Raw genomic sequence first — 21,235 nt, forward strand, 5'->3', positions numbered from 1 at the left:
CGGCTGAGGCAGGAGAATGGCGTGAACCCGGGAGGTGAAGCTTGCAGTGAGCCGAGATTGCGCCACCGCACTCCAGCCTGCGCGACAGAGCCAGGCTCCACCTCAAAAAAAGGAAAAAAAAAAAAAAAAAAAAAGGAAACTATGCCAGACTAAAATCACCAATAACTTTACGATTAATGTAGATAATAATTTTTTTTTTTTTTGAAACGGAGTCTCGCTCTGTCGTCCAGGCTGGACTGCAGTCTCGGCTCACTGCAACCTCAGCCTCCTGCCTCAGCTTCCCGGGTAGCTGGGACTACAGGCACGTGCCATCATGCCCGGCTAATCTGTATTTTTAGTAGAGACAGGGTTTCAACATCTTAGCCAGGATGGTCTCAATCTCCCGACCTCGAGATCTGCCCACATCAGCCTCCCAAAGTGCCGGGATTACAGGCGTGAGCCACTGCACCCGACAGCTAACTCTACTCTTGACTCCTGGAAGATGAGGTCCAATTCAAATCCAGGCTCCACATTGCAGGTTTTGTGGATAAATGCAATAGAATAATTCTGGAAGCAAGTAATTCTGGTGATTCAGTGTATTCCAGGACTCCCATGACAACTCTTTCTTACCCTAGAAAATGCTTTGCATTAACTCTTTGTACCTTTGGTGTAAATCCAGTGTCACAACTGTCCTGGCCAGGTCCAGGACACTTTTTAAACAAATCCTGGTTTAAATCTAAATGAAAATACAGAATATACTGTAAAGCTTAATAATCAACACTAATTCAAGTGTATCTGGGGAGTGAATCCTTATCTGGACTCCAGGCATCTCCCATCTGAAAACTTCTTAGTGCAGAGAGTAATAATTCTGTATATAAAATAAATTGTAACAAGCCTTGCTATGAAAAATGTATTGTAAGCTATGAGGCTGCCCTTTCATGAATTTTTTTTTTTTTTTTTTTTTTGAGACAGAGTCTCGCCCCCATCACCAGGCTGGAGTGCAGTGGCGTGATCTCAGCTCAATGCAACCTCCACCTTTTGGGTTCAGGCGATTCTCCTGCCTCAGCCTCTGAAGTAGCTGGGACTACAGGCACGCGCTACCACACCCTGCTAATTTTTGTATTTAGTAGAGATGGGGTTTCACCACGTTGGGCAGGATGGTCTTGATCTCTTGACCTCATGATCCGCCCGCCTCAGCCTCCCAAAGTGCTGGGATTACAGGCGTGAGCCACCGCACCTTGGCCCCTTTCATGAAATTACCAGTACACAGCAGCTATGTCTTTTTGTGTTTTATGACCAATTACAGTCTATAAAATACTATGGTATACATATTTTTTATAGTTGTACTGAGATTTTATTGAAGTTTGATTTTAGGAGGTACTATTAAGTCAATGATTTGGCCCAGAGAAAATTACAGTATCTACATGTCTTAAATATAGCATTGAAAAATGGACTGAGTATACTGGATATATGATACGCAGTACTTACTTTGTTATAGTTGGTGCTATTACTGAATCAATCAAGTAGATGAAAAATTAGAAGCATACGGTGTTCAGGGAGGGATAATTCTTTTTTTTGAGTAGGAATTTTGCTCTTGTTGCCCAGGCTGGAGTGCAATGGCACTATCTCAGCTCACTGCAACCTCTGCCTCCTGGGTTCAAGCGATTCACCTGCCTCAGCCTCCCGAGTAGCTGGGATTACAGGCATGTGCCACTACGCCTGGCTAATTTTGTATTTTTAGTAGAGACAAGGTTTCTCCATGTTGGTCAGGCTGGTCTTGAACTCCCAACCTCAGGTGATTCACCTGCCTCGGCCTCCCAAAATGCTGGGATTACAGGCGTGAGCCACTGCGCCTGGCCTGAATTTTTATTCTATAATTCTGTTATAGAATAAAAAAGGGGGGAGGTATAGTGTGTTGCAAAGTTTTATGACAATTTTTGTAGCTAGAAGTATTCGAAATTAAAGGAAAAAGAAAAACACAGAAGTAAATACCTACCAACATATGTCCAGTAATACTATTTCCATCTATGGTAATCCAGAAATAAAAGTCTATATTGAAAGATAAGAAGTAGTGTGTCCAAATACATCACTGTAGTTGGGTCATTTTATCCTGATTTAATTTTTTCTATTTAAATAAACAAAGGCAACTGCATTACCATCTTGTTCTTAAATAAGAAGATAACTGGGAATGACTGATGACACTGTTAACTTAAACCTTATTTTTTCAGAGTCCTTGACTAACTTAAGTAACTAAGTAAGCATTTAAATATGACTTCTATTATCAGCATTCAGTAGCTAATAATCATTACTCCAATTAGTTATCCATTAATATTAATTGTGTGAACAACTTGGCAAAATATAGAAATGTTCTAAGTTTGAGAAAACTACTGTTTCAAAGGTCAGAAACCTAGCTTTGAACCCACACAACCATGGTTAAGGTTAGGACATGATGTGTACCGAGTAAATTTAGAGGCATTAGGATTTAATTCCTCAGTAGCCCTTAGAGTTCAATGTTGGTATTTGTGATTCCCCCAAATGGACAGAGATACTTACATCCCAATTCTCACATCTCAAGATTCATGTAAATAGTGCCAATTGCCTTTGAAATCACTGCCAAATATTAATTTTAAAAACCATCTAATGATACTTACTTCCTAACTTTTAACCATTATTCTCATCACGATCACTCATTACAAAACTCATCCACTTTGTCCCAAGTAGAAGCAAATTATCTGATAACCCTCTATCACCTCAATAAACTACCTGCCCCTACACTTGCAAAGTTAGCAAAGTCAAGTATAGAAAACCTAAGATAGAAGGACTAAGAAGGCATAGAGACCTTGGGTAGTCCGTCAGTTCTGTATACTCCTTAGCAGCACAGCAACAAATCAGCAATGACAGACAGTAATTGTCCTAATCTAGGTCAATACAACAGCCAAAACTTTGTAAACACTCTCTTTGGCTCTTCCTGGAGATCAACACTTTCTAATTAAAATGCTGTAGCATGAAAGGGCTTAATAGCAACAGAAGTGTTCAAAAATACTTATTTATCTAATATCATTTATCCAAGAATCTTAAAAATCACTTAATACTAATCAATTCAATAACTGAGAGAGGTAGGTACTAAGGAAACTGCAAAGGCCAAGAACAGAAATTAGGAGTATATGCTACTCAATAATCTTTGTCAGCTAAAAACTCTGCTGACTTATATAGCTCTGAGTATGTAAGATAAAGTATTATCTACATGCCTTCAAAAAACCTAAATTTAGGTATAAATGTTACCAAGATAATACCTGTTCTTACTATATGTCATTTGTACTTAATTTTTCTGAAGTCTGATTTATTGAAGTTTGATTTTTGAAGATACTGTTTAGTCAATGATCTGACCCAGAGAAAAATGTGAAAAATATCTGATGTAATATTACTTAATACTTTGAAACTAAACATTACACAGTATTTTAGATATCTTATTTTGAATCTATTATTTTAAATGTTAGATTAAAAGTCTACAGTATCACATATACCCATTGAGTAATCTTTCCATTTGAGGCGAAAGGTTTATGCTAAGCTATACATACCATCTTCCTGAATTTCTGAGATGGATACCTGACGGAAGGTGCAATCGACAGCTATAAAAACATTTTGTGTGTATGTAAAGTTAATGAACCTACAAAAGCATCAAACTCCTGTCCACGGCCTCTTTAGCACCATACTCCAACCAAGTTAACTGGTTCAAACTGCTACATAAGACAGTGATAACTACAGGAATAAGCACAAAGAAAGGTTATATTTTATCATGTTAAAAGTTTCACAGAGATAACAGGTTTACAATTCAAATTCCCATGTCCTGAAAACTGGCCTCTTAAATAACTCACCTCTCAAATCACAGAAGTGCAATAATCTGAAATTATTATAATCCAAAGACTTAAGGAAATAACCAATTATTACAATTCATGTTCACTGTGAGGAATATCTAGCTATATAAAATATAGCTACACAAAACCAGAACTCAGTGAAACATAACTTTTAAGAGCAAGAAATCTGCTTGAGATTCGTATCAGTAGTCATTAAACGAATAAATGCTAAAGGTTTACATTCAAGTGCTTGAAGGACGACTGCAGAGAAATTCAATTACTAAAAACCTTTGCTCAGATGCCTGTCAGGCATATTAAGGAGGGGATGATGTGTGAACCACCAGCAGTGGTATTAAACCCCAATCATTTTCAAGACAAGTAAGATTTAGAGCTGTTAAGACATTCCAGAATTTGGTTCACTGACACTAAAAGTGGTATTTTAAAAAAAGACCTCATACCGTCTGCTAGTATATCATACTAACCATTAGAGGAGGTAGTGACACAAAGTGTTGGAATTTAAAATACAAGATCAGCATTAACTGTAAACCATTCTAAATCACTGTATGTAACTCTTTAAAACATATGTAGTGAAAAAGAATTAGAATTCATATAAAATCAGAATTTAAAAAAGCAAAAAATAGAAATATTTAGTGAATTTACTCAAATGAAGGAAGTTTAAATGATACAGGAATGAAAAATATTAGAAATCTATGTACAATAAAAAGTAAATATAAATTAGCCAAGTCCATGGACATTTCCAGTTAAACATTCATACAAAAACATATTCACCTTTTTCCTTAGATAGGGATAACACATTCATACATGACATGATGATTCTGGCAAAAAATATCAGAGATACTAAAACTATTCTCAAGTTTTAAAAATGGTGCAGAGAGTGTTTCAAGAACATTCTACAAGAATGTAAACCCCTGATTTAATTCCATGATTTTATCATGCCAGAAGCATGGTTTTAGTTTAAAACAGATATTGGTATCATAACACATTGGCTTATTAATAATTAAGGCATTTTACATACACAGTATCTCAGTGTGAACAAAAAATGTTTAATATTGATTTTTTTCATGTTTTAAACTTTCAGTCTTTTCAACATAAGAAAATAGCTGCACACATTTAAGTGTTTTTTTTTTTTAATAAAACACAATCTTAAAAAAGTTAATGATGATTGGTCTTGGTGGTTCCTAGTGGTAAGTCCTGTCTTATTTTTTCACATAGTATAAATTATATTTTTATGCAGGATTGCATTAAAATCCAGTAGTTCTTAATGTTACCAAATAACCATATAACTCCCAAATGCAGCAAAGGTGAACAATCTTCATAGTGCACTTTCACCTCAATGAAATTGAAGCTGCTCCTTTTGGATATTTTTCCACTTCAATGTGAAGCAGATTGCTGGGATTTCATTAGTGGTTTCATTATGTGGCTTTTTAAAAGAAAAAATAGTTTTGATTTCTTCCACAGTTCACAGTTCTCAGACGAGACTTTTTTTTTTGTAAATTATACAGTTCAGGGATGTTTTGAAAAACCAAATGCTCTTTAGTAGATGAAATCTCTCAATGTAACTGTAATAAATAAGCATCTACATCCTTAGAAGATAAAACAAAAACATTTCATTAGACAGTACAGTAAATACAAACATAAACAATCCATTTTTTGTTGTTGTTGCTTAATTTGCCTTAGTTTCCTTTTGTGACCTTTTGAGGGTAAAAGACGTGCCTTGTTCAGTGCTTTTATCTGCGTTTGTTCAGCACAGGGCCTGGCACATAGTATGTGCTCAATATATATTTGCTAAGTGCTAAATGAATGTGTTGGTTCCTATGCTCAAACAACTCTGCTTTCATAGCTAACATTCACAGAAATTCTATCAGTGCTGTTTACTATCAGTGCTATATTCACTTGAGCCCAGCTTGACAATAGCCTCTTTCAATTTCTTTCTCTTTTTTTTGAGACAGAGTCTTGCTCTGTCACCAGGCTGAAGTGCAGTGGTGTGATCTTGGCTCTCTGCAACCTCCACCTCCAGGGTTCAAGTGATTCTCCAGCCTCAGCCTCCCAAGTAGCTGGGACTACAGGTGTGCACCACCATGCCCGGCTAATTTTTTGTATTTTAGTAGAGATGGGGTTTCACCATGTTGGCCGGGATGGTCTCGATCTCCTGAGCTCGTGATCTGCCCACCTTGGCCTCCCAAAGTACTGGGATTACAGGCATGAGCCACCTTGCCCGGCCCTCTTCTTTCAATTTCTATACTCAAAAAATTACAAATTAATTGATGGTTTAATTTTGTAAGAAAGTCTCATCATAAGGAACTTCGCATTGAACTTTTAATCACTCAATATTGTCCCCAATAATAAATGGTACCTTAAAGTCATATTCACAATAAAGCTTTTCCCTTTCTAAAAAACTGATTGTGGCCGGGTGTGGTGGCTCCCGCCTGTAATCCCATTACTTTGGGAGGGGGAGGTGGGTGGGTCACTTGAGGTCAGGAGTTCGAAACCAGCCTGGCCAACGTGGTGAAATCCCGTCTCCACTAAAAATACAAAAATTAGCCAGGCATGTGTGTGTAATTCCAGCTACTCGGGAGGCTGAGGCAGGAGAATCACTTGAACCCAGGAGGCAGAGGTTGCAGTGAGCCGAGCTTGCGCCACTGCACTCCAGCCTGGACGACAGAGCGAGATTCAGTCTCAAAACAAAAACAAAAACAAAAATTCTGATTGAAAGCAAATTTCAGTCATAAGGAACAATCATTTTTTAGTTCTTCTATACAGAATGCAACAACCCTTTAGAGCAAGGTAATACGTCATGTATGCTCTAAAAACCTAAAACAACAACAAAAACTTCCTAGGAGATTGATTTGTTCATAAGATTTTCATCATTAAGAATTCTATAGGCCAGGCGCGGTGGCTCACACCTGTAATCCCAGCACTTTGGGAGGCCAAGGCAGGTGGATCATGAGGTCAAGAGATCAAGACCATCCTGGCTAACATGGTGAAACCCTGTCTCTACTAAAAATACAAAAAAAAAAAAAATTGCCAGGCACGGTGGTGGTCGCCTGTAGTCCCAGCTACTCGGGAGGCTGAGGCAGGAGAATGGCGTGAACCTGGGAGGTGGAGCTTGTAGTGAGCCGAGATTGCGCCACCACACTCCAGCCTGGGCGACAGAGCGAGACTCCATCTCAAAAAAAAAAAAAAAAAAAAAAAAGAATTCTATAGAGTAAAATCCCACACAGTGGTAACAAACTTGGTTGATATATCATTTTGCTTCTTTTTTTTGAAGGTATCTGAGAAATTTTTTTTTTTGGGAGAGAGGCCATGGTCTTCCATAGCAATGGCCAGAGCTCCTCTGTGGCTGTCACTTTGACAGGAGATAAGCTTCTGGTTGGTCACTGTTGGTATCACTCCCATTTGCTTTTCTTCCCTCAGCTACATTAATTCCCTGAAAGCTTCTGTCTCCTGTGAGATCTGAACTTATGATCTTGGAGTAGAAGCCAGATTAACCCTCAAGGCTACCTAGGTTTGCCCAAGCCTCTGTTTCCCTTAGCATTGTATTTTTTTCCCCCTGAATTCTAAGAAGTTGTTTTGTCTCCGAGAAAAATGTTATAACTAAGTCCATGACATAAATCCTCTTATTTAGAAATATATATATATATATATTTTTAAAACCAAAGAATGCTTTTTATATTCCTGGCTAAAGCCCATTTATGATAGCAGTATGCCTGGTAATAAAGTAAAAGTATTTCTTAATGACAATTTTTTCTTCAATTAATTTTTAACTACCAATGTTTTTTCTTTCTTTTTTTTTTTTGAGACGGAGTTTCACTCTGTTGCCCAAACTGGAGTGCAATGGCACGATCTCAGCTCACCACAACCTCCGCCTCTCAGGTTCAAGTGATTCTCCTGCCTCAGCCTCCCGAGTAGCTGGGATTACAGGCACGCGCCATCACACCCAGGTAATTTTTTGTATTTTTAGTAGAAACGGGGTTTCACCAACCAGGCTGGTCTCGAACTCCTGACCTCAGGTGATCTGCTTGCCTTGGCCTCCCTAAGTGCTAGGATTACAGGCGTAAGCCACTGTGCCCGGCCTAACTACCAATGTTTTCTGGAGTTTAAATATTAAAATTCAAACTAGCAATTTTTACTTTTTCCTTTACGAGACAAATCAATAAAGACCAAAGTCAAATTCACTGTGATTTAAATAGTTTACCTTCTCAAAAAGCATAACATTAGCAAAAGTAAAACTTAATCTCCAAAACCATTTAATTATGTTTCTTATCCCTTGTTTCCTGAGTTCCTCGTCTTGTTTTCTGATGCTGTCCTTATTGGATTCTCAAAATTTTTTCAAATACTTTTCTCTGATTAAAACCCTCTGTAAATATCCTCTAGCATAGCATTTCAGGGGCTGTACATGAAACATGTTCAATGGCCAATTCCTGTGCTTGCTGCCAAGGTCACAGTTACACGCAGAGGACCTGAAGCATTTGAAAATATGAAATTGACTTTAGACATTAGAACAGTACCATATTATTTTGCCTAGAGACTTGAAAATTAATTTATAAATGTAAAATATTATTTCTAATTTTTAATGTTTAATTTATAAGCTTAAATATAGATTACCTTAGCTATATTACCAGTATATCCTGGAACCAAAGTAAGATGGTTTTCCTGTTCCCATAATCCACTTAATTGTTGTTTTAAAATTTGAATATTTCTAAAAGAAAAAAAAGGAAGAAAAATGAGAAAGCAAATATATTAAGATACAAACTTTCATCATAAATATGCATAATAAAAACGGTTCTAAAATTTTTCAGGTATTTTTCAGGAGAAAATGATGCTATTTGAAATAAAACATTTGGGAACGTGGAGAGAAATTTTTAAAAAGTCAAATAACTTTTAGAATAATACATGTCAGTCATGAAAATTAAAGGTTTATCCACATAATACCGCCAAATGCCTCCTATTTAATTAATTCTTGGAAACAACAAAAGATGTTTTGTCAATTCCAAAATTAATAAAATTTCTTACTTGATTTCAATTAAAAAAAAAAAGAAAATTAAAGGTTATTTAGTTGTCAAAGCAGGTAAGAAAATGACCAGGCGTTTGGAACATTTGGACATTCCTTGGTGTGAAGTAGAAAATTTTGAGAGCCTACAAAATAAATTGTGGCTTTTTTTTTTTTTTTTTTTTTTTTGAGACAAGGGCTGGCTCTATTGCCCAGGCTGGAGTGCAGTGGTGCCATCTCGGCTTACTGCAACCTCCACCTCCTGGGCTCAAGCGATCCTCCTGCCTCAGCCTGAGTAGCTGGGACTACAGGCGCACACTACCATGCCTGGCTAATTTTTGTATTTTTTGTAGAGACGGGATGTCATCATGTTGCCGAGGCTGTCTCAAACTTGTGAGCTCAAGTGATTTGCCCTTCTTGGCCTCCCAAAGTGCTGGGATTACAGACAGGCATCAGCCACCGTGCATGGCCCAAAATTATGGACTTTAAGGAAACTGTTGGGAGATATTTTTCTGTGGTTTCATGATAATCTGGCTATACTCTGGTAGAATACCCACGAATTTTCACATCAAGGCAGTAATAATACAGTTTTTAGAACTGTAAACATCAACACCGGACTCTCAGGTTAATGTCTAGGCTAAAGGACCCTGCAGGGTGCCTCCATTCCTTATTACACTGTGGGCATCTCTTTTTCCTCCCTTACTCATATAATGAATATGAGAATTAAACCACTATTGTGTTTTTCGTCTAAAATGAAGGGTAGGGTTGTGCCAGAAGAAGAGATACAGGAGGTTAGTAGGCTCTGGAATTCAATTTCCAGGTGTGGTTTTCACAAATGAACAGTATCTTAAGTTAGTATCTCTCTGAATATAAAAAGAATAAATACCATACACTGATGATAATGGGATAAAATTATTACCTAGTTTAATCAAGCTGCTTTCCTGAAGAAAATTTCAGCATGAGTTTATCGTTAAAGGTATACTCACCCATCATTTATAATTTCTGTTTTGGATGATAGTTCTGACCACCACCTTTTAATGACTGCTTGAAGCCAGTTTAAACCAACTATAACATATCTGAAATGACATTTTGTTACAAAATTCAAGTGTTTTCATCTAAGAACCCTTCTTATAAGAGATGATACTTTCCCTCCCAAAAAACACACACACACATTGGTCTCTTCCCTTTTAAAAATTTGTTACCTTCATGATCTATTACACAAAAGTATATTTCATGTAATTTGTTCAGAGATGCTTTTATAATTGTCCTTTAGTCATTTCATATTCTTTTCCTAATTGTACTATTAGCTTCTTGAAAACAGAAACCTTGCATGTCTCATGGAGCCCAATCTACTATGTACTCACAAAGCACAAAATCAAGGATGCTGAAAAAGAAAAATGAATCAAGATTCAGATTAGTACTTACTCTTCAAATTTGCTTTTAAGTAGTGACTTTACTAGAGGCAACAAGTCAACACAGCAGCCAAGTGAGATATATTGTTTTTCTTCCTGTAAACTAAAATAAATACCAAGTTATAAAAATATGCATGGGCCATAATTTGACCTCCTTTAATCTTATTTTTTTTCTGAAAAATATTGTTTTTACCAATTGGTGAGCACAGGAAGGCAATCTACCACAACGCCAAGATCTTCTATCCTGAGAGTATAAAAAGAATAGCATTGCCTTAGAGAGCTGATTTCCTTATTTACTTTCATATTATGATTATTCACACCGCTTTTGAGAAATTCATTCATTTAACAATGTCAGTATCTACAATGAGTCATGTCTATGGATACAGCAATGAACAAAGACACAGGGCTTGTATTCCAGTGTGTGAGCAAGTGTGGGGGTTGGGGGGTGGGACAGAGACAGGCAATAAACAAATAACAAGACATAAGACATATAGAGCAGGTTGATGTAAGTGCTATGGAGAAAAATAAAACAGGAAAGTGAGATAGGGAGTGGAGAAATAGGTATTTTAAAATAAGTTGGTCAAAGAAGGCTTCCCTAAGGTAACATCTGAGAGACTTGAATACAATGAGGAAAGTAATGCTTCAAATTCCCACTCAAAAGGGATGTTTACTTTTTATTTTTAGTAATTTTTTTTTTAAGAAACGGGTCTCATTCTGTTGCCCAGGCTGGAATGTAGTTGCATAATCATAGCTTACTGCAACCTCCAACTCCTGGGTTCAAGTGATCCTCCCAAGTATCTTGGACCACAAGCACGTACCACTGTGCCTGGCTTATTATTTTTATTTTTTGTAGAGATGGAGTCTTGCTATGTTGCTCAGTCTCTCACTCCTGGGCTCAAGGGACTCTCTCACCTCAACCTTCCCAAATGCTGGGATTATAGGCAAGAACTGCCACACCTGGCCTCAAAAGGGATTTTTAGAAGGTTAGTTTTTCCATATCGTTATCTCTTAGTTTTATAGGTAAGAATGACAGTCAGGAAAGGTAACAGCTTTGTTCAATCTGATAAAACATTGTTTTCTGTATTTTGGTTACTCTTAGATGGGTGATGAATGTAATTTAAGCCATACTGTCTCTACTGAAGCTACATATAGGCAGTTTAGAATAATGAAGAAGGTTCACCTGAGCTCAGGAGTTCGAGACCAGCCCGGGAAACATAAGACCTCATGTCTTCCAAAAAATTTTTTAAAAAATTAGCCAGGTGTGGTGATGTGCACCTGTACTCTCAGCTACTCAGGAGGCTGAGGTGGGAGGGCTGCTTGAACTCAGCAGGTTGAGGCTGCAGTGAGCCACGATTGTGCCACTGTACTCCAACTTGGATGACAAAGCAAGAACTTGTCTCAGAAAAAAAGTGATTGAACAAAGAGGATAAAAGGTCACACTTACCTCAACAAATAAGCTACAAGTTCACTTATACTTCTCTTTCTCCAGAAAGTTAAAGCTACATTCAATCTCATATTCCTGCTGAACAAAACTTGGGCCATTGTTTCATGGTCCTGAGAAACCTGAAAGGCAATAATCTGATTTGTTAAAAAGCACACCGAAACAGGGTATGAAACTATTTTTTTATTAAATCGTTCTGGTAGACATAGTTAAAAATCATGCAAAAGTAACTCCTTTTACTAGCCCACAAAAAGGAATACTGCAGTTGACCATAGTAAACAAATGATCTGAACAAATTTAAGACCCATTTATACTTTTCACTAGCTACCATTTTTCTTTTAAAACCCAATAATTTATAAAATTATTTTTAGCTGACCTATAAACTAGGACTTAATTTATAACATGGATAAAAGAAAAATGTAAACATATAGGCTAGTCATTACCAACTGAATGGCAGGAGAATCACAAAAACTCAGTTTTTGACAAGTGTTGTAGTATCATTTAAATTTATCTATTTATTGTTAAGTAATGAAGTGTCATTTTCCTGTTCTAATGTGTTTAACACAGAACTATGTAAGATAAAAAGTAAAAACTCTCTGCCTGCCCACAAAAACATCCAATATCACTCCGCAGAAATAATCACAGTTAACAGACTGATATGTATCTTTCCAGACCATTTTCTAGACAAAGACAAATTAAGTACACATATAAACACTCTGAAAAATTAATTACCTATATTGTTCAAAACCTTGCTTTTTTACCTATATGAACATTTTTCAATGTCAAAACACAGATCAAGCTTTTTTTTTTTGGAGACAGGGTCTTGCTCTGTTGCCCAGGCTGGAGTGCAGTGGTGCAATCTCAGCTCACTGCAACCTCCGCCTCCCAAGCTCAAGTAATTCTCCTGCCTCACCCTCCCCGAGTAGCTGGGATTACAGGCACCCAACACAACACCCAACTAATTTTCCTATTTTTAGTAGAGATGGGGTTTTGCCATGTTGGCCAAACTGGTCTCCAACTCCTGACCTCACATGATCCGCCTGCCTTGGCCTCCCAAGTGCTGGGATTACAGGCATGAGCCGCCACACCAAGCCCAACTTTACTTTTAAAGAACAACAGCATAGCTTGGCATAGTGCTGTGTGCCTATAGTCCCAGCTACTTGGGAACCTGAGGTGGGAGAACCACTTGAGCTCAGGAGTTTGAGTCCAGCCTGGGAAAGACAGTGAGACAGTGAGACCTCATCTCTTAAAAACAACAACAAAAAACAATAGCATATTCTCTAGTCTTTACATACCATCATTTATTTAGATTCTGGTTTTTACCTATCAAAACTGATGAGTGGACATCCTGATATATGTAAATATGTACACTTGTACAGACACTTTTGTTAAAATTAATTTTACAATTGGAACAGCTAGGTCAATGGTTATATGTATTTTAACTTGGCTAAGATGCTATGGTATCACTTTCAGATTTAGGTTTTTAGAGCAGGTACTGGTCAATCAAGAAAACAGGTATGAAACAAGAATAATCATTAAACCTATTAGTTAAATGTAAGGTTTAGTGAAAAGTAGTGAAAATGAGAATGTAAAGTAAAAAGAGGTTCTTGCGAAAGATGTCTCACTGGGGTAGTTTTTAAAATGCACAACTGAAACTTTTTAAAAAGAACTTTTATTCTGGCCAGGCACAGTGGCTCACACCTGTAATCCCAGCACTTTGGGCTGGGGCTGAGGCAGGTTGATCGCTTCAGCTCAGTAGTTCGAGACCAACCTGGGGAGCATGGCAAAACCCTGTCGCTATAGGAAATACAAAAATCAGCTGGGTGTGATGGCACATGCCTGTAGTCCCAGTTACTCTGGAGACTGAGGTGGGAGGATTGCTTGAACCTGGGAGGTGAAGGTTGCAGTGAGCCAAGATTGCACCACTGCACCCCAGCCTGGGTGATATAGCGAGAGACCCTGTTTCAAAACACAAAACAAAACAAACGTATTTTCTGTTCAGGGGCACATGTGCAGGTTTGTTATATAGGTAGTTTGCATGTTGTGGGGGTTTGGTGTACAGATTATTTCATCACACAGGTAATAAGCATAGTAACTGATAAGTAGTTTTTTGATCCTCACTCTCTTCTCACCCTCTACCCTAAGGTAGGCCTCATGTCTGTTGTTCCCATCTTTGTGTCCATATGCACTAGCACAGTGTTTAGCTCCCACTCCAACTGAGAACATGAAGTATTTGGTTTTCTGTTCCTGTATTAGTTCGCTTAGGATAATGGCCTCCAGGTTCACTCGTGATTGCAAATGACATGATCTTGTTCTTTTTATGGCTGCATATAGTATTCCATGGTGTATATGCACCATATTTTCTTTATCCAGTTTACCATTGATGGGCATTTCGATTGATTCCTTGTCTTTGCTATTGTGAACAGTGCTGTGATGAACATACGCATACATGTGTCTTTATGGTAGAATGTTTTATATTCCTTTGGGTATATATCTAATAATAAGATTGTTTTAAGTTCTTTGAAAAATTGTTGCACTGCTTTCACAACGGCTGAAACTAAATTACATTGTCACCAGCATTGTATAAGTGTTCTCTTTTTTCCACAGCCTTGCCAGAATCTATTATTTTTTGACTTTTTAATAATAGCCATTCTAACTGGTATGAGATGATATCCTGTTGTGGTTTTGATTTGCATTTCTCTAATGATTAGTGATTTTAGGTTTAGCATTTAGGCTGAGCATTTTTTCATATGCTTGTCACCGATATGTATGTCTTCTTTTGAAAAGTGTCTATTGTGTCCTTTGCCCACTTTTTTTTTTTTTTTTTTTTTTGAGACAGAATCTCACTCTGTAACCCAGGCTGGAGTGCAGTGACAAGATCTTGGCTCACTGCAACCTTTGCCTCCCAGGTTCAAGCAATTCCTGAGCGTCAGCCTCTCAAGTAGCTGGCATTACAGGCGTGCACCACCACGCCTGGGTAATTTTTGTATTTTTGGTAAAGATGGGGTTTTGCCATGTTGGCCAGGCGAGTCTTGAACTCCTGACCACCTGCCTTGGCCTCCCAAAGTGTGCCACCATGCCTAGCTAATTTTTGTATTTCTAGTAGAGATGAGGTTTCACCATGTTGGCCAGGCCCAGTTTTAGAATATTTCTATCACTCTCAAAAACGCTTTTGAGTCTGTTAACCAGTTTTGCTTGAGCCAGAAGAGCAGCAAACCACAGCAGGTTTGCCTGAACTATGCTTTAACCAGGCAATATTGAGAGCCCGGCAAAATGTGTCTGGATAACTGGCTTCGGTGGTCCACTTTTTTTTTTTTTCTTGAGATGGAGTCTTGCTCTCTTGCCCAGGCTGGAGTGCAATGGAATGACCGCGGCTCACTGCAACCTCTGCCTCCCAGGTTCAAGTGATTCTTCTGTCTCAGCCTCCCAAGCAGCTGGGATTACAGGCACCCACCATCATGCCCGGCTCATTTTTGTACTTTTGTAGAGACAGGGTGTTTCACCATGTTGGCCAGGCTGGCCTCGAACTCCCGACCTCAGGTGATCTGCCTGCAGATGTCGTCCTTTTTATTTTTATTTTTTTTGAGACAGAGTCGCTCTGTTGCCCAGGCTGGAGTGCAATGGTGTGATCTCAACTCACTGCAACTTCTGCCTCCCGGGTTCAAGCGATTCTCCTGTCTCAGCCTCCTTCTGAGTAGCTGGGATTACAGGCGCCCACCACCATGCCCGGCTAATTTTTGTATTTTTAGTAGAGGCAGGATTTCACCATGTTGGCCAGGCTGGTCTCAAACGCCTAACCTCGTGATCCACCCACGTCGGGCTCCAGGCGTGAGCCACTGTGTCCGGCCTAGTGCTCCACTTTTTTAGGCAAGATTTCTCCTTTTCCCTTCCTTTAAATCTCTACTGGCTAACTTGTCATTCTGGATAGTTTTAGCAGCCTGCTAAGCATTTCATCCCATCTTAGAGAAATGGAATAAATTATTAATTCAAATTTGGTTAATCTAGAAAATTGTCTCAGGGAGTTACTATGACTCAAATAAGTCTACATTCAATAGGTGACAAATTATTCTGCTAGTGGAATATGGCAAAGAAAAAAATCAAGATTATAACAGGAACAAAGTTAAACTAGATATGAGTTAGAGAAAAGACTTACCTCAGAAAAAAACCCACTATATTTTGATGATGGGCTTTCTGTCTGTGAAGAACCAGAATCACTGGAGTTAACCAAATATGTTCGACTATCATGGTGTAATTTTTCAGGCAGGTGGCCTGCACAAGCCAGTTCATTTTCTTTATTTGCCATGTCACAGCCCCCACTTCCAGGGGACTGTTTTTTTCTGTAACAAGGATTTGGAAAGGGATGATGAACTTTCTTTCTGCGATAGATCACTTTACGAAGTTTATCTGGGCTTTTCACAGTTTGTCCAACTGTTCTGTAAAAAGAATTTATTTTCTTAAATGAAAAAGAACCATATGAAATCCTTTAAAAGTTTTTAAACAGAGAATTAATAGGCTATATTTTGTGATTGTAATCCACTAAAATTAGAAATAAGTAGAATTTTAAAAATCTTAATTCTGAGTTGAAGAGAAAAGTAAAAGGGAAATTACAAATTATCTGGAAGACAATGTAAAGGATGACATTTTATGCCAAATAAAAATGAAGACAGACATAATAACCAGAATGCTTTTAAAAATGAAATATTAAAGGCCATTCTGGGAGTAAGAAGATCACAGCATTTTCTAGAAACCTGATCTTTTTCTAACAAAGTGGCAAATAAGACTGCAAGTGTGAATATTTTAAAATTTAATTAAGCTGAAGTATATTAATTTATTTGAGTAAGAACATGATAGAGCAAGCCTCATGGTTTAATACAGTGGTTCTCAAACATTTTAGTGTCATGATGCTTTGCTCTCTTAAAAATAACTAATGACTCAAAATTTTTTTTTTTTTTTGAGACGGAGTCTCTCTCTGTTGCCAGGCCAGTGTGCAGTGGCACAATCTCAGCTCACTGCAACCTCCACCTCCCAGGTTCAAGTGATTCTCTTGCCTCAGCCTCCTGAGTAGCCGGGACTACAGTCGCGCGCCACCATGCTGAACTAACTTTTGTATTTTTAGTAGAGACAGGGTTTCACCCTGATCTTGATCTCTTGACCTCATGATCCACCCACCTTGGCCTCCTAAAGTGCTGGGAATACAGGTGTGAGCCATGGCCAAAATAATTTTTATGTGAATAGTATCTATTGATATTTACTGTGTAAAAACTAAAACAAAATTTAAATCATTTGTTAATTCATTCAAATGAAGACTAATTACATATTAACATGGAATATCTTACCCAAAACCCATATTTTCTAAAATAATTTTTTAAAAAGTGAGAAGAATGGTACTCTTTTACATTTTTATATATCTCTAATATCTGGTTTAACAAAAGACAGCTGGGTTCTCATTTCTGCTTCTCCATTCAATCTACTGTGATATCAAATGGCATATAGCTTCTTGAAAAATTATATTGTACCCTCAAACAAGAGAATGAAAATGAAGACAGTCAATGTCTTAGTATTGCTATGGAAGTAATTCTGACTTCACAAATTCCATGAATGGTCTTTAGGGACCCGCAGGTCCTCAAATCACACTTGGAAAACCAGTCGTTTTGTAGAAAGTGCCTTTAGAAGTTAGGCAGATCTGAGAATGAATGTCATTCTTACCACTTTTCTAGCTATATGATTCTGAACAAATCACTTAACTTATCTGATCTTAAGTTTTCTCATCAACTGTTAGGGTTAATGTTATCGATTGAGTAGGCTATAGAGTAGGACTGTTGTAAGGAGCAGAGACAATATTGATGTGTTTATTAGTGCAGATACTGGCATAAAGAAGCTGTTTGACAATAAGTTAATTATTATTATGATAAAAGAATGCTTATTTTTCCCTTATTGTCATCCTTACCCAGCTTTCATATTTGTTGTTCCCCACAAACTTTAAAGAAACTCTTACCTATTTATGTAAGCAGCCAACTGTTTTGGAGATTTCTTAACCTGAAAAATGAAAGTAGATAGTTGATGTTACAAACAAATGCTTGGTGCCGCAAAGAAGAATCAGCATTCTGGCAAAAAGCTTTCTCAGCAAGGCAATTTACTTCTGCAGAAGGGTGCCAATCGTGCCTGGAATGGTCGCAAGAGCATACCGGACATGGGAGGAGAAGGGGTTCTTATCCCTAATGCAGCTAGTCCCTACTGCTGTGTCATTCCCCTATTGGCTAGGGTTGGACCGCACAGTCTAAACTAATTCCGATAGGCTATCTGGGTATGAGCCAGAGTGGCGGGGCAAGCAGTTTCGGAGGGAAGGATGGTTACAGTGCAGGTGACTAAGGATGACTAAGGACAGAGCAGGTGACTAAGGATGACTAAGGACTCTAAATATGTGAGTATAAAGGCTAGAAGGGGGTTGTTTACTGAAACTAGGGCAAGGAGGTGTAAAGAACGAGGAAGTTAAACTTTAAAATGGAGAACAAAGTATAAGAAAGCTGAACATACTGACATACTGGTTCCCAGAGAAACTCAGAACTCACTGTACTTAACAATTTCCCCCTTTTGAATTTTACAGGTCTTCCTCTTCAAATTTCTTTAACATGTCTTGGCATAGCTGTTCTGCTTGGTTTTCTAAAAGAAAGAGCTTGTCAGAATATGGTGGAGGGGAACTGAGAGAAGTTTTAGTAAGGGCTGTTTCTGTATGTCTTTGGACTAGCCCGCGGATGCGAGGTATGATGCAGCATCCAACAAGGATAAGCACTACTGCTACAATTGCAAGAGAAGTAAGGATGGTGGCTGTGATCCCTTTCCATTTACCAAACCATTTTTCTAGCCACCCTGTGAAGGGGTCATTTACTCCTGAGTTTTTTGCTAACTCATTGGACAGAGCAGTTAGACCTTGCAATGCCTTTGTTATACTTTCATCAGGGGCGGTATTGTTTGGGATGAAGGTACAACACTGAGTTTTAATCATGAGGCAAACTTCCCCTTTTTCTGCTAATATCATGTCTAAGGCCATTCTATTTTCCCAAGCCATCTGGCTAGTAAGCCCTAATTGCTCAGCTATTCCTTTAACAGCATCTCTAGTATAGTTAATAAACCGCTGTTGGTTGTAATAGGTGGAATTTATCTAATCTATGTTTTTATTAATTGTCACCCACCAAAATATTGACTCAAATCCAGCAGCTATTTGATCTCAGGTCTTAAATTTATTTGGTACTCCTCATGGGACTCTAATTGCATCTAAATAAATGTGGGAGTCGAAAGACCCATAAGGGGCTTCCCTTGCTTTATGACATTGTGTTTTTTTCTTTCTCTGGTTGATGAAATGCCAGGGTGAAAGGGATAGCCAACTGCACTAGGGTGCAAGTGACACTCCAGTTACTTGGCAGAGTGTCCAGCAAAGGTCTACCACAATATCACCATACATCTGCTTGGGGGTGTATAAGGGCTGACTGGTTGGTGAGCTCTTGGAAAGTCTTAAGCTCACCGCATCCTTTTAGGTCTCTAAGGGATGCTAAGTTTCCTCTTTGTCGTGAGAGACACAAAATGAACTCAGTGTCGGGAGACAGAAGCTGGATGGCCCTCGGGGGCTATCCTGTGGGGTGTTGAACTTCGGGATATAGCAGAGAAAGAGCTTGGCACGACTTGTTACCCCAGGCTGTGGAATCCTGGAAAAGAGCTACCATACAGCCCATGCCTGGTTGACTGGAGGACCATCATAGTGGAAAGGGGACAATCTGGGCCTCTGGCCTGCCATGCGCACGAGCATAACAATTGCTTTTGTTTAAAGTGCGGATGAAATATTTGATCTATTCTAACCAGGCATTGGCATTTTGATATCCTGTCTCAATTGCTAAAGTTTGTTTTAGGTCTTTGACTTCTACAATAGCTACCTTCGTCTTGTCATTAGATGGAGGAAGAACAACAGTTCTGTTGTGGGAGGTTCTGGAAGAAGGCTTAGGGGAAGGTGTAGGCGGTGGGGGAGCAATGAAGAATATTTCAAAGGATCTGATAGGGTCTGCTCCTGAAACCTCAGCCCCCATATTATAAAACTGGCTTAAAGAAGGAAATTGGCTTAGACAAGGGGAAGAACTTAGAGGGTTTGAGATAATAGCCTGTACTGGATTGTACTGATTTAGCTGACAGTTAGGGGAAGCTGTTCCTTTAGTAAAATGAATGTATAGCTTTAGGAAATTACAACTACTGCTTGGGGCAATCTATTCTTGCTCTTTAGTGGTCCACAGACTGTTGGACCAACTACAGCATAAAAGCTTTATATTGGGAGGGCAAGACTCTCAGTTTATACTGGAATCTCCGTCAAACTCTTCCCAAGCTAACTTATCCCAGTTAACAGAATTCCAGTCTGAGAAGAGCTAGGAAGGACAAAGATACTTTTCTGAAGTGGAGAGTTGCCTCTGGCTTGGCACATCTCCACAGGGCATCACAAGGCAAGCATCAAAGGTAATAGTTTGGGGTGAACTCGACCTAGTTACATTAATAACAAGAGGACTAGCAATAGATGGGGAAAAGAAGAGATGCAACATAAGAGGATCAAACCCGTTTTAGCTTTAGCTTGGTTAGAGTAAGCCCTAGAATAGCTGCCCAGGATTCTGGAGGAGGTGGTGCTCTTTTGACCTGGGTGTGATGAGTCCATCCTATTTCTGCTGTTTGAACTGTGGTCTCAATGGTTAGAAGCACTAGGCAGGGTCCTTCCTAAGCTGGTTCAAGTTTTCCTTCCCTCCAACTTTTGACAAGGATGTGGTCCCTAGGCTGATGTTGGTGTACTGGAAACTCTAGGGGTGGTGCCTGTGCTAAAAGACCTTTAGTTCTGAGGCAAGAGAAAGTGGAAGATAAACTTAAGTATATAATTTCTGAGAAACTGATCTTTTGTTTCGAACATGGGAATGTCAGCAGCGGAGTGCAAATAGAGCAACTTACACAACATTTCATAAGGGGATAAGCCAACATCTCTCTGAGGAGCAGTTCGGATTCTCAACAGGGCAATGGGAAGGCATCTAGTCCATGGCAATCGAGTCTCTAAGACTAATTTGCTTAAGTGGCTTTTTAGAGTTTGGTTCATTTTTTTCCCCACTCTTCCTGATGAAGGTGGGTGCCAGGGAGTATAATTTCCCATGTTATATCCAGTACCTGGGCTAATTTCTTAATGACATGTGCAATGAAATGAGTTCCATTATCTGAATCAATGTTTCCTATTAATCCAAACCTGGGTATAATATTTTCAACTAATGTTTTGACTACATTATTAGCAGTTGCACTTGAAAGGTGCAACTACTAATGAGTTGCCAATGAGTAAGGTGATCTACTATTACTAATAAATATTTTAGACAACCAATTGGGGGCATCTTGGCGTAATCAACTTGGATACTTTGGAACAGTCTTAATTCCAGATACCTTCCCCTAAGAGGTGGTTTTCTGAGGTTCTGCTTATTAGTCATCCTAAATACTAGGCAACTATCTGTAACCTGTCATGTCAAAGTGTAAATTC

At 38.6% G+C, this 21,235-nt stretch overlaps 1 protein-coding gene across 14 annotated transcripts in view; it reads right to left on the minus strand.

Annotated features, from left to right (window-relative positions):
• Positions 1–3,747: 3,747 nt before the first annotated feature.
• Positions 3,748–21,235, minus strand: part of KATNBL1 (katanin regulatory subunit B1 like 1) — a 69,552-nt gene continuing 52,064 nt past the window's right edge. For 5 of the 14 annotated variants that reach the window (XM_003804950.4, XM_055098154.1, XM_063596526.1 and 2 more), the window contains 8 exons: positions 17,693–17,733; positions 15,851–16,130; positions 11,701–11,819; positions 10,450–10,500; positions 10,270–10,359; positions 9,831–9,920; positions 8,460–8,553; positions 3,748–5,437 (listed from right to left, as the gene is read on the minus strand). In XM_003804950.4, coding sequence (XP_003804998.1) covers positions 5,405–5,437; positions 8,460–8,553; positions 9,831–9,920; positions 10,270–10,359; positions 10,450–10,500; positions 11,701–11,819; positions 15,851–16,130; positions 17,693–17,733 — 798 coding nt within the window. In that variant the 3' untranslated portion in view covers positions 3,748–5,404. Of the gene's footprint in view, positions 6,091–7,388; positions 8,315–8,459; positions 8,554–9,830; positions 9,921–10,269; positions 10,360–10,449; positions 10,501–11,700; positions 11,820–15,850; positions 16,131–17,692; positions 17,734–21,235 lie in introns of those variants that run through there. The other 9 variants (XM_055098150.2, XM_055098149.2, XM_055098152.2 and 6 more) reach the window with 2 other exon arrangements.

The sequence above is a fragment of the Pan paniscus genome, chromosome 16 (genome assembly GCF_029289425.2).
Source record: "Pan paniscus chromosome 16, NHGRI_mPanPan1-v2.0_pri, whole genome shotgun sequence".
Classification (NCBI taxonomy): Eukaryota; Metazoa; Chordata; class Mammalia; order Primates; family Hominidae; genus Pan; species Pan paniscus.